This window comes from Mugil cephalus, chromosome 19 (genome assembly GCF_022458985.1).
Source record: "Mugil cephalus isolate CIBA_MC_2020 chromosome 19, CIBA_Mcephalus_1.1, whole genome shotgun sequence".
Classification (NCBI taxonomy): domain Eukaryota; kingdom Metazoa; phylum Chordata; class Actinopteri; order Mugiliformes; family Mugilidae; genus Mugil; species Mugil cephalus.
This window is the reverse complement of record NC_061788.1, coordinates 9,696,679-9,711,208: the sequence shown is the minus strand read 5'-3', so window position 1 is coordinate 9,711,208 and position 14,530 is coordinate 9,696,679. Positions and strand designations below refer to the sequence as shown.

Here is a 14,530-nt window from a genome sequence, read left to right as displayed (position 1 = left end):
GTGGGGGCTGCGCATACGCATTTAAACAAGCAATTAGGCAATCTAAATGTTGCCCTACATTTAAAATATCTCCACTGTTTGCATTATTCTGTTTACAGTCCAGATGTGCCCTTGCCCCATGCTAATGCAACAATTAGGCGACGTAAGCAAAAAACTAGTTTCTCTGTTAAGGTCAAAACATGAACCCCTCTAATTTTTTTGCCAGAAATAACTTCCCAATTATTGTTGTTATTTATTTCACTAATCTCTTTTGTTTTTACATCAGTACTCTGCACTGCATCTGATCTCATTTGGATAAAAGTGATGATAAATCACTGCCAGAAAGTTATTATTTGTGCGTAATTCGTGCCTCTCGCTAGTAATTATAAACAGTGTGTTTCTGTTTTGTTTGCTTGAATGGCTCTGAATGATAACCCGTTGATTTACACAGGTGAGAAGTCAGATAACTGTCATCAAGTCTGGCTATAAAACAAGAACTTCCAACCGGGGAGAAAACTCGCCCCTGCCTTGTTTCATCCTGAATGTCGCAGCGTTCTTTGTCTCCTCTTAGCTCTTGTGTCCTCTTGTCTTATAAGGTCAGCAAGTCTTATCTGCACAGTTACATAGCCAGTATTAATATTTTAGTGCCACTTTGCAAAATACAACCAGCTTCGTACCGACAGTTATGAATTGCCTTTCTCAACTAAATCAGATATTAGAGAGGTTGGACTGCGCTGTTTACATCTAGACAGCCCTCCTTTAGAAGGATAGATTATTCAGAGTGATGAACTATGCACACTTTAGCTTAGCATTGTAGCTTACACTTAACTGCAGACAGCTGCACTGAAGAGACTCAAGTATCGCACGGCCATATGTGTAGGCCCCAAGGATGCGAAATGACCCGTTTCCTAAAATATTTCCACCTCATTTCAGACGAGATGCACTAGCCTTGAAGCACATTTTATCCCCCGTAATCTGACACACACCTTGCAAGCGATCAGCGGAATGTGGCTCCTTTCTTTCACCTAATCCATTTAAGGGGGGATCAAGCAATTAACAGGAAGATTTATGCCCGGTTGATTACACATTCCGCTGAATTAACTAACCTCGGCGCAACTCGCAGGCCTCCGTTTCGTGCGTCGGTTTCTCTGAGTTTGAAAAACCAGCACAGATATTGTTCAGGCGCATTATTGTGGTTGGTTAAGAAGAGGCACTTAAACTGACTGAAGTTATTCTTTCCGAAGCTCAGTAACAGCAGCGCAGCACGGTGTACGACAAACAAGCATGACTCGGAAGAGTTGAAGAGGGTTAGTTAATGAAAAAAGACTTTTTTAAAAAAAAAAAAAAGATAAAGGCAGCAGTAAAGGAAAAAATGCTCAGAGAGGAAAGGAAATTGTTATTGTGTGGCCATTAAACTTGAATGTCACTGAGCTGCTAATGCACTATGGCGAATGCATTCCTTTTACATTTACTGTTTGCACTCAGCTGCGGTTATCTTGAGATTCTAGGACGACAGTGGCCATATCAGAGTAATCCACGCACTCCATTTGCTATGTTATATAATTTGTTGCTGATGGTGACTTATTGACTGGTTTATTTAAAATCTTCTTTCCATAGGTTTTTTTTAAACAATTCCACTATATATGCTGTAGATTATGAATGTGTCACTGAGCAAATGCGTTTTTTTTGCAGGTAAAAGTTTAGCTATCGTATTTATTGATAAGAATCAGTTTTTCAATATCACACTCGTTGGTCTTTAACAAACCTGGCCCATGAGCTTCCCACCAGTTCTTCCTTATGTCACCTCAATAAATCAGATTCTTGTTTTAGGCAGACGGCAAGCGCAAATTGAACATGTGCCCCGAGGGCTTGGATAAAATGGGTTAACTCGGTGATGCCAAAAGTTATGGTTGACTGATAAGAACACACTGTTATCCTAATTTGGAGCTAATCATCTGTGATTGCAAATGGCCATTTGATGGCGACGATTACCCGACTGCGCTCACCCAGTCCCTTCCCCGTTCAGTTCCAACCAGGTGTCAGGCGCACCACTTTGTACCACACACGGGGATAGCGACACCCTGTGTAAACACTATTATGCAACATCCATTCGTACTTTCCACTGTTGCCTCTTCTCTACCTCTTGCATTTGCTCTCACCTCAACCACTCGATTCTAAATTAAGAAGCTAAAAAAAAAAAATCTTAAACGGTGGCAACCTCTTGAGAGCAAAAACCATCTCTCTTCCTCCCGCATTACATCACGCTATAAAAAATGATATGTGTCATTGTAATGATTTCTTGTTTCTCTCTCTGGCTGCGTGGGGGATTTTCACATTTCAAGGTCCATCGTGTTGGCACGGAAAATAGTTATTGTTGGTCTGATGCCTATTTGTGCTTGTTATAATATTTCCAAGTGGAGAAGTCATTCTGCCCAAAGACCTTGGGCAGATTCAATACGAGTTTTCTCCAAAGAGTGTGTGGTTGTGTGTGTGTGTGTTTGTGTGTGTGTGTGTGTGGAGATACAAGTAGTGTGTTTGTTGAATACCACCTTAAGCTAAAGCAGTTATATACATGTTACACACCTCAGCGGCTTCCCATTAGATGAGGTTGGAGGAGTCAAGGAGAAATAATTTTTAATGAGGAAAGCGAAGGCAGGTGAGGAGGTGTACAGGTCTTTATGTAGGTTGTTGTGATGATAGATGGAAATGTACCGGGAGTGCAATTATATAAGGGTGACTGTAATAATAGATAATATTAAAAGCGTTAAATTTAGTAATCATGTTGTCATGACTGCCTCATAAACGCACCGTTGGAAAAAGTATTCTGACACTGAGAGGAGAAGTGAATGACATAGACCATCTTGTGACAATGGAATGTTCTGCTGGGAAACTTTTGGACCCGGCATTCGTGTGGATGTTACTTAGACCCCTACCTAGACCAGACCAGGCACCCCCACCCTCTAGACACCGCCAGCAGGATGCAGCACATGCACACATGAAAAACGCTTTAGGAACATCTCAAAAAACATGAAGGACAGAACAAGGTGTTGACCAAAGGACATCCTCAGAAGGCCCATGTCCAGTCTCTGATGAGTCACAACTGTTTCGGAAGCACAAGGGAGACCTACAGAATATTAGGTCATAATGTTACGCTTGATCGGTGCATACACATGTATATTATCACTTCTTACATTGCCATGACAGTAAAAACTAACCCGAGATGGTTCAGTGATAGTCAATCAGAGCCCAGACATCAGAAACAGTCGCAACAAATCATTCGTGCGCTGACCTCCGCGCTCACTGTTGAGTCCTGGAGTGAAAGTGATGGCAGAGAGGATTGATTATCCAGGCACAGTGAACATGTGACCTGTAGTCAACAGTGACAGTCAACCAGCGTGACATTCAAACAAGCTGCCGGCGCGAGATAGAACCGGTGGGAGGTGACCTGCTGAATATACATCTGCTTGCGATTACGGAGGCCAAAGAAAGTGCGTCTGTAGGTGTGTTTGCATACATCTCAGGGGAAAGTTGACGGACAAGGTTCGAATGTGTGAATATGGATTTCTGACATATACCTGCGTAGAGTACGATGTCTTTCCAGATACAAGGTCGGATTGCTGAACAGAAACACTTTAAGTAGTTTATGTTTATGTAACTAATGCTACAGTGAGTGCCAAATGTTAAGTTATATCTGGGGTATTTGCTTAATGCTGATGCCTACATATACTGAAATAGTATTTTTTGTACTTATCTTGAAACGTGTCACCATGTCCTACACCAGCTTTTATAGAACATAGTCTCATGGCAGTTTGCTAAAAGGTCACAAAATCTTAGCTCTTGGTTTATTTCTGTGGACATGAGTTAGACCAACTACAGCCTTCTGCTCAAACCCTATGTTATACTTTCATACTGCGTGGCTCCTTTCTCTGGTTAGCTTAAAAAACAGGTTTAAGTTTAGAAAAGATCGTAATTTGGCTTAAAATTCCAAATATTCCAAACTTCAAAAAAAGTACTGCCCACTATCTCCAAAGACACTTTTGTTCCTGACACAAGGGGGGAAAAAGGTAGTTTCAGTTCAAGGACACGAATCACTTTAATTAAATCTCGTGACTACTTCTATAACTCCCATGAGACTGTGGTATTTCATTAAATGGATGCAAAAATTATTCCCACCGGATGAAGGAGCGCTGATGGAGCAGCAGCCCCACTGCCAGGTAGATGAGGTTACATTTGTATTCTTCTCCCTCGTCCCTATCGGAATATGTATCAGTTTTTTTCTAATATTATAGCCATGCGTAGCGTCCTCCCCTCAGTGGCAAAGAATGTCCTTCAATGTCCCTTTTTCCGAAAAGTTCCAAAAACATTGTTGGTTATGCAGTGAAAAATGTTGTCTTCACTCGACACAGAGTGACAGTGCTGTTACACCAGTGTGGACGCAGTCTGTGTTTTGACCAAACTGGGAGACTAAACTAATACTTTTGAGACAAGTTTAAGTATTACATCGTCAGAGTGAGGACATTTTGGCCTGTCCTCACATCTTTATGAGGTTGTTTGAGAGTTAAAACTCAGTTTTAGGGTAAATGTTACAATTACATTAGGGTTAGTTAGCCATTCAGGTGTGTGTGTGTGTGTGTGTGTGTGTGTGTGTGTGTGTGTGTGTGTGTGTGTGTGTGTGTGTGAGATTTTGTAAAACTATCTTTTTGAGGACCAGGAGTTTTACACCATCAGAGTGAGGACATATGAGGACATATGATAAACCAATCCCGATATGATCAGGATTAGGGTAAGGGGTTGGGAAATGCATTGAATGTCATATGTGTGACTGTCCTTGTATATTTCTTGTTTTTTTTCTGAGAACCAATTTGAATTTTAAGCCATCAAAATTAGGACGTTTGTTCAACTTCTTTACAAGGCTGTTGGGGGTTAAGACTCTATATTAGGGTAAAGGTTACAATAACTGGATTATGTTAAGATTAGGGTAAGCGTTAGGGTAAGAAGCTATGTATATTATATTAACATACAGCCATCCATCCTGTTGATAAAGCGGTAGTAAATGAGTGTTTGTGTGTGTGTGTTTGTGCGTGTGCCAGAGATACAGTCTGTTAAAACAGATGATAGCTATGGAAATAGAAAACCTCTTTTGAAAAAACACCTTTAATTTTGCTACCGGATGGATGCGATTGCCCTGAGGGTATACAACATACTTGAAGGTAATTACTGATCAAATAATCTTGCTGCGGAAAAGGACAGATGAAACGAGAAATAAATGGACGGAGACAAGAAGACGGAGAGAGACAGTGCTACTAACAAAGTGAGAACGCTGAATGTGCTGGGGTCTGAATGAGTAAATGACTCCAAAATTGAATTACAACCATTAATGAGCTCCCATCGCAGGAACGTGCACATTCGGAATCCACAAGCACACATAACTACTTTGGCATCTTCGAGTGTACTCGCTGAGTTAAGTGTCTCGAGCTCTAATACATTATGCATCAGCTCTCAACATGTCCTTGACCAGGGTTACATAAATTGCACATACATTACAGATGTAATCCATTCTAATGAGCTTAGACTTTATCTAGTTGGGCACGAAAAACACAAGGGAGATACGCCACTCAAGGTAAGATAAATATCATAATGCTACGTGCTCACTTTTGTTGGTGTAGTTTTAATGTCAGCACAAGTACACGCAACAAGCTGGAGGACGAACTCTACTGCGGTGGTGGCTGGTTGGGGGGTTAGGGTTAGCTGTTGCTTATACATTAGGAGATATTGACGTAAGAACGAAACACAAAAAACTCAATTGTTTGTCAGCGTGCAATGCCAAACTAATGCCAAATTTACATTAATTACCATTTCCATAAACAGAAGCAAAATGTTGAGTTTCTGTTTAGCTTAAAGGCCAACTGTGTTTGTGATATTTTACATACATTTTTGAAGTAATTTTTTGGTCCGAAATATCTTAACTACACATTTATGCATAAAAAACAAACAAAACAAACAAAAAATTTCACACCAATATGTCCATTCATGCTAAAAAGCGCGAATGTGACTTTGGAGAGCACGTTCCCTGAGTTGGATAAGCAATTTTGACATTAAGGGCTTATTAGTAACCAAGTATCTTCCACAAAACAAAGTGGTGAGGGAATAATATGGGTCTCAGTGCGCTGTGAGTTCTGTAATGTGCTCTCTAATGGGACGCTGCAGTAACATTCAGAACATAGTTGACTGTGATTAAGAAGCAAGTATATACCTACAGAAATATATACCTTAGATCTTATTTTGCGGTTTACTTTTTTTTTTTTTTTAGTTAAGAGTTGCTTAACATCTCTGCTTCTCCAACAAAAATTGATATTATAAGAAATACATCCAGGACAACCTCCAAGGCCATGAATGACAACATATGAACCCCTCCTTTTGTTGTTGTTGGAATGGCGTTGATAGATTCCCAAATACATGCATGTTAATCCGTAGGTGTGAATGTGTTCGGGAATGGTATCTCTTGGTGTCTTAACCCAGTGGTAGACCACCCCATGCCTCCTAGGATAGGCTGTAGACCCTCCACAGGTACAGCTAATGAATGGTCAGCTGACCTGGTCAGTTTAATATGGCTCTCAATACACTCAATGCCACAACTCTACATATGCAAAAAGTGATCTCATGTCACCATAAGGACCTAATTAGATGAACCATGTGTAGCGCTAATCATTCCTACTACCTTACAACTGTACCTTCATGTCTATATGATATAAGAATGAATCAAAATTGTCAAATTGAACTTGAGTGCTAACCTGTGTCCTGGTCACAAATCTGCTCACAGGGCTCAGTGGTCCTCTGGCCACAGTAGTCTCGGACCCACTGCGTGGACGAATTGGTCTGGTAGTAGAGAGTAAGCTTGGCTGGATTTAGCCAATTAGAGACATCCAGGAAGCTGCCCATGCTGACCACAAAACTACTTCCTGAAAAGAAAATGGAAGAGGCAGAGGTTAGATTATAAATCGAAAGCAAAACAATAAAAACGACAGGAAGGGCTCAGTCGTGTGCCACTTTGAAAGCTTTTTTCCTGGTTCCGCTGCAAAAATCAATCGTGGAAGTAGCTAATTCTTTTGTTTCCACTGTAATTTTATGTCCCATCCTGATCGGACTGAATTTAAATTAGGAAATTAAGACCTATAATGTGTGTACTGATGGGATTTCCTTGGTAATTGCAGTAGAGGGGCTAAAAGGGTTCCACGAGTCAATCAGTAAACGCTACGCTCATTGGCGCTGACTTACCTTTCCTTTTTTACTGCTCTCAGACCAATCGTTAAATTCCGATCACTGAACAAGATTATTCCTAATTGATGCCAATGAGTTTCAATTCAAAGGGAGCTGGTGGGGTGATTGTGCTTCAGCTCTTTTGGTTTACCGCAATGATTCAGATACAGCGACATTGTGCGTGGACGGAAGGATCAGCATTTCTTTGTGTATCCAAAATGGATTTAAAACTCTGAGTCATGGGTAAAAGTTACAGGTCCTTTACCCACAGCTAAGTGCCAGTTTAGGCAAAGGAGGCCTTAGCCTTTCACCATGCAGCAAATACAGCAATAATATCCCAAGCCTCATATATTCTTTTTTTTCTTTGTTAGATTTTTTCTTTCCTAACATGTTGGCTGTTGCATATTCCTGACAGACCACAATACCATTTGTCTCCTCCCACACACATGAAGTCACCGGCTGCCTCTTTTCACTTGACAGAAAGCGGTTAATTGACAACCTGACTCATGCAAAGCCTCACAAAAAAATCACACTCACATGTTGAAAAGTTTTATTCGCTGGCTATGCGTCAAACGCGGGACAAACAACTATATTAATGAATAATAATTTACCCGAACCCCCCTAGATGAGGACAAAAGCGTGCCCACCAAAATGCCAAAAGGCTAAAATACACAATAAAATCTCCGTAACGGCTCCGTGAAAGCGCCTCCCAGGTCAAGCTGACCACAGGTGTCCATAAAATGGCCCTTTTTTACTGCGGGACGGCAAGCTCAGTGAACACATTTGCTAGCGGTGCTCATTTGCACACAGACCAGACAAATCTACCGGCTACGGATCACGCGGTGAGCGGAGCAATTGCGAGATTATGGGCTGCCTTCTTCGAGACCTGCAGAGAAACCCCTCACGGGCATAAGGGCATTAATTGGTTTGCGGCACATACGACGTAAATTAAGCGCAGAAGAGTGGGGGCAAAAAAAGAAAGAAATAACAATATTAACACAAGTAAAAGTTGGGTGCAGCAACAGCCTCTTCAGAAAATATTTCCATGGGCTTGTGTGCGCTGCTTTGTTATTTCTGTTGTCTATGCATCGTAAGGTTATAGCAATTAAGGGTCATTACTTAAACAAAAAGACAAAGTTCTCATTATGTCTCTAGGTAACAAAAAACACCTATTAGACTTTAAAATGAACATCAATGATTTGATTCAAATTCTGGAGGTATATATTCAAATTAATATTAAAATGAAATCGAGGTCAGAACATTGTACTTTATTTAATCTGTATTTAGTTAATCCCACCTCGTATTCAATTTCAGTGAATGCAGTATGTTGTAACCAAATGGGCCTGCTACCCTCCAGCCTCCAGTTTTTCTACTTTCTTACTTAAAAGTTCTTGTCTTTCTGCATTGTGCTGTTTTTGCATTAAACTTCTTCTTTCATGCTCGCTGCTCGCGCTGAAGCCCGACCTCGTCACCTGTTTCCTCAGTCGCCTCCTACCATCGCTTCTAAAATATAGAAAGCCTGTTCGTGCAGAGGGCAGCTCACGCTATGTGTCAGATTATGCATTTCCTAGTAAACACAGAGTCTTTTTTCCCCCATGCCCACTGGTACCTCACCTAATCTAACTTATACTCATGCGTGGATTTGTTTTGTTTCGTTTACCTGTTGGATTTGTTTGCTGCCGCCGACTATATGCCTGCCAGGCCGCTCGGTAAAGCCGCCTTTTATCACATCTGCTCTGCCTCAGGTGTGCACTTTTTCTGCGCCCCGCGTTCCACGACAAGTAAGTTAGTTTGCAGAGGAAAAACAAGAAGTAACGCTCCGAAGCCCTGGCTCTACTGTAACTCCTTCAGGATGCACAGAACGTGCTGTATGGAATACACAAAAACACAGACGATCTCACTGCTCTAATGCCCACACTTCCAGTGTTCTCTCCTGCCGGTGGCACTGCTGGAAAGACCATGCAGTCCTCTAAATGAAAATAATGAATCCTCCAAAGATCGGGACGATCTGTGCAAAGGTTTCATTAAATTCTCAACATTAAAGTTTGATTCCTTTCGATAAAAGTTGAGAAGTGATAGCGAGGTCAAGGCAGAAACCGAGGAGCAGCCGAACTTTTAAGATAATACTTGTGTGTAACTGGACGGGATAAGGGGGAAGGAGAACAGGGGTCGTAAGGTTATCGAAATTAGCCGATAATCATTCTGGAGAGACTGCAGGAATCCACGGTAAGTTTCACAGCACGCTGGCTGGCAGGGGTAGAAATAATCTGCAGTTAGGAGTAAAATAGCATGTTCATCTCACTGTACATAGAGTTACGGATCAACACTTCAAAACGCTGCCTGCTCCTGTGAGCACGTAAACTGTGAGCCTGTGGGAGGACCGGAAAAGAAGCCAAAGAGGGAGGGGCACCTGATCAACCGACACGCGAACGCGCTGCTTTCAGAGATACAATCCAATCATTTATGGAATTGCTCCTGCTCTCCTCTCCCTCTTACTTCAGTCAACCCCTCCCACATGTTCCATTTTTATTTTCCCTGTAAAGTTTATGCGGTGCCATCCGCGAACCCAATTTCCAATTATCTCATATAGCCAACAAGGAAAACAGGAATCAGCGAGACAGTTTTCAAAAGCAGGGGCATCCAGTCTTATTGCTTACATACCTCTCCTGAGTTTATTTTGTGAATCTCCTGTTTATGCTACCAGCTGACAGGACACCGTTTTGTTACCTTAATTTGGTGCGAAACGCAAAAGCGCAAATTCTATATGTTCCTCTTTGGTAATTTCATTTTCAGCATATAGCTTTAGCTTGTTTGCATGCCGTAGAGATGCGGGAAGGTTGTACGATGAATACGGCGAAAATTGACCTTGGAGTGAAAATTAGTTTAACACAGCGTCAGTGTCACGTTAAATGAAAATGTGCAAGCGGCGGCTCGGTTTTCCAATCTACGACACGCAGTCCCGTTAAATAAAGCCGGCGCGCTGAAAGCTGAACGCTCACAGTTCAAAAACAAAGAAAAACAAAAAACAAAAAAAAAAACAATCAGAGCTTGAGTACACAGCTCTTCATCAGTTGAATGGCTCCAAATATCACTCGTCACTGGTGGCAATAATACATCTTTTTTTTTTTTTTCCCTCCTCTCAAAGCTTTCAGTGTGTGGGCTTTCATGTCCTGGTTTTGCTTATTTTATTTTGGTTCTAGCTCATGATTTACTGCTCTCTCTCTCTCTTTTTTTTTTTTTTTTTTGGTTTTGAAACAATTGAGGATCTTTTCCAGTGGCCCTGCAGAGGGGAACACTGGACACTGGACGGAAATTGAAAACCCCAAATCAGCTGAGGGTGAGGGTGGGGACGATTTTAAATGCTGGCCGTTTGAAAATAGAAACGGGGAAAAAGCAGGGAGAGCTGTCCCTGGTCCATTAGCTGTTCAACCTAACAATACAAACTATGCCAATTGCATAATATTTTTCAGTAGTCGGCGGCGGGCATGCAGCTCCACAGTCATCTCTGCAGTGTGCTTCTTGAAGGACAACTGGATCCAATTACGGTTGGAAACAAACAAACAATAGTAGACCGTGATGGATAGTGGCAATTATGGTAATAAGCTCCACAAATATACATCCTTTCTTAGCCAACTCCAAACCCGACAACTTGGCAATGGTGAGCCTTCTTCAATTTTTAAGGATATAATCCAAAAGTGATATGTTATTTCATAATATTCCCCTCAAAGTTTTATTCTGAGTTAACTGAATTTCTTGTGCAGCTCTGACATAACTGAGATCAGCGTAACGTCACGTGGTTGCAATTAATAAAAAAAAATTAATGAAATTTTAAAAAGTCAGCGCTTGTCTCGATGTTCTCCGACTTGAACCCACCCGCGTCCAATGAATGCGTTGCACTTACCATCCGCAACAAAATGCTCCGGCACGTGGAGGGTAACCTTGACAGTGAGGGGGCAGGAATCCTGCGTAGCATAGACAATGGCAATGACACATGTACTGATGGTAATCAGCGTCAGGGTGACCTTATTCAGAGGACTGTGTGGATGGCCTGGAGGTAGAGAAAGAGGAGAGAGGAAAAGAAAAGTAAACAACTTAACAGAAGACCTTTGGTTTTTATCGGCGTCTCAAACAGATGACAGGGACATAATGCACACAGGCACGTAAAAACAAACCTAAAATGAAATCATTTACCTTTGCACTTTTGCTTTGCTGGAAGTGCCGCCAAGCCTTGAGAATGCGGTTAATTGTGCTCCTGATTTATGAATCCAACCCTGACGCAACTTTGGCCAGCGTGGGTAAAAGATGATTTAGAATAACCCAGCTTCTGCACAACGGCGCGGAATCATTTACCAGTGTGATATATGATCTTATTGCCACTGACAGGGTTATAGATTGGTTGTTTTGGTTGCCCTTTGGCTCTGTCGGGGCTCCTATTTCCAAGCCAGGGTATGGGAAATGAAATTAGCTGCTTAACCTCTGTATACTGATATTTATCATGGGAGACAAGTTGGCATGTTAAAAGGAGGCTTACTGGGATGTGAGGAGGATGAGGTAGCGACGGCGCTGATTAAAGGTGGAGTAAGCCAGTGGTAGGAAACGCTGTTGATATTTGAGCTCAGCAGCCAAACAAACACGGGCCCCTCCCATTCAGCACTCCTTCATTTCAATGCATGGGCGGCCGTGCACTGTCAAGGTAACAACGCCGCAGATTCGCCGATGTAAACGTGCCTCCGAGCCCCTGGCTGATCATAACCCTTCTTCAGTTTATATTCATCTGACCTTTACTCCTTGGGCTGTTTCTCAGCAGTACGTCCTGTTTGAAGTGTTCAGCACTTTAGCATTGACCTTCCCCTTTTCCGTTTGAATTTCCTTCTCACTTGTACTGCACGGCCCCCCCCCCCCCCCCCCCCTCGATCTCCCCTTCCCTTCCCATACATCCTGTGCGCTCGAACTCCTGTTGCTGTTCGGGGACGCTATTGAGTCGATCGCTCCGAGCCTCCGGGTAAAAGTGCAGACAGACTAGACAGCTCGCAGACTGAGAGGAAACATTCGCTCAGGTTGAGCAAAGGTGCGCTGGATTAGAATGGCTTATTTCACACATAAATACTGCATGTATCAGTGCTTTTTTAACGTCTTTAAAATGTACTCCTGTGCTTATTTCAACCACTTCAAGGAAAATATGACACAGTATTTCAGAATCTGCAAGCTTGTGAAAATGACTGAATAGTTTCTAGAAAGACAGCTGCCCGGCATGCACAATGCACGGTGAAGAATTTCCTGAAAAGGCCGACGGCGATAATATACCGTAGCTATTCTTGCTTGTCAGTTTTAGGCTGTGAATTTTACAAATACTTGAGGAAATAACAGATTGTTGTGCTCATTAATCATTTATTCACATAGACCCAAACCAGCATCTACAATGTGGAAGTTGCACCAATCGGGCGTAACATTATTTATGACCACCCTCCTAATATTGTGTAGTTCTCCCCAAAGCCAACGCTCTTCTGACTCATCAAGAGAGTGGACATGGCCCTCGTGGATCAGGCTTGTTTCAGTGCATTCCACAGATCAGTTTGGGATCTAATGAATTTGTCAACGCCTTACGCTGGTTGGTGTCTACGTGGGTGGTACATGTCAAAGTAGCATCCATACAAATGTCAGGTCCAAGAATTTCACAGCAGAACACTGTATTGTCACAAGATGCTCAACAGTATTTGCTTCTACTGATTACTGTGGGTCATAATGTTGTGGCTTCAGACTACGTAGAACTGCATAATTCTATTTTATACCTGTAAGTACAGAAAAGCGCTTTCCTTCGCTTTCCCCCTTCTAAAGTATTATTTTATGAATCACAGACTCAATGTGACGGCAGAAGTACAGAGGCAGCAAAAAGCAGTTCAAGGTCAAAATAAGAGAGACAAAGTTAGGCTAATGAATCCGCCCACACCGTCACCGACTGCGATGCTATTGTGAAGGGACAGAGATAACAGCAGAGCGGTTAATCCCCATCGGGTGCGGGCGGTGTCACCGGGCTAGCAGAGGGGTCCCTCAATTACTATAAAAGCTCACTGAGTAGACAAAAGCATGTACGGTCACGGCGGCTAACACTTACATTACGGCCACCAACCAAACGCGCAACAAACAGAGCACATTTACAACAGACAAGCATAAAAATATACACAAGTGATACACAAAACAAAGTAAATAATGTTTAGCTTGAAACGTCTTCCATTTTCTTCTTGCTTTTATTCACTTCCCTCTGCCCGTCCTCTTAAAGAAACCACTACCTTTTTTTTTCTCGGGCTGTGGCTTTAACGCAGATCGTGAACATGAGTTTTAAAGTATGTCTATCCCGGTGGTGGGCTCACAAGGCTTTGCTATAAAATCCTGTTGAAACATAGATGTACGCTTCGGGCCATTAATTTTATTTGTCAACACATTTTCAGATTGGGTTAACCGCATATTAACAAATTCAACACAAACCCACATTGTTGTTATGTTTGCGAGCAGAGAATGTAATCTTAATAGCTGAACTGACTGAAGCCTTTGCAGATAAACATTACTACAGGTATTACAACCTTATCATTATTCCTCAAAAGGCTGCATCTGAGATAATAACAAAACGTCCTAAATCCTGCTCTGAGGCTGTACACCGATCGGCCACCACTCTGCAACCACTGACAGGTGAGCTTAATAGCATCGATCGTATCGCTACAATGCAATGTTCTACCGGTAAATCGTGCCTTCTGGCATTCATGTGGATGCTACTTTCACATTGTTGCACACCAAGCACAACTCCACACCGCGCCCGCAGTGCTTCCCACCGCATTGCAAAAGCTGCTCATGACACCTCGAGGAACGGGACAAAGAGCCCGAGGCGCTGGCCCGGCCTTTAAAATCCCTAGATCCCAGATCTGATCAAGCATCCCTGGGATGTGCCTAAACAAGGTCAGGCCACAAGAGCCCTATACTGTGACCCACATGACCCATCCTCCCACGTCCTGGTGCCAGACACTACGAGACGCCCCCCCAGAGGTTCCGTGTCCGTGCCCAGACGGGTCACAGCTGTTTTGGTCGGAAGAAAGTTAGTCTCCAGGGTCCAGAGTGAAATATCCATGATAGCAGAAGGAGACAAAGAGTTTTTCAACTCAATATTAAGTCATTTTCGGTCTGATTTATATTCAGTTAGAAACACTAAACTGAAATCTAATTTGAGGAGTGTTTGGTCCTAGGGTTATAACCCTTAACTCCTCATAAAGGTATGTTTCTGTTGGACATACAAACATGGGCTATA

General features: G+C 42.4%; 1 protein-coding gene across 1 annotated transcript in view; it reads right to left on the bottom strand.

Annotated features, from left to right (window-relative positions):
- Positions 1 to 14,530, bottom strand: part of LOC124996430 (astrotactin-2-like) — a 259,132-nt gene that overhangs the window by 122,496 nt on the left and 122,106 nt on the right. Inside the window, exons 6-7 of the mRNA XM_047569442.1 lie at positions 11,138 to 11,284; positions 6,771 to 6,938 (exon numbers count right to left, since the gene is read on the bottom strand). Coding sequence (XP_047425398.1) covers positions 6,771 to 6,938; positions 11,138 to 11,284 — 315 coding nt within the window. The remainder of the gene's footprint in view (positions 1 to 6,770; positions 6,939 to 11,137; positions 11,285 to 14,530) is intronic.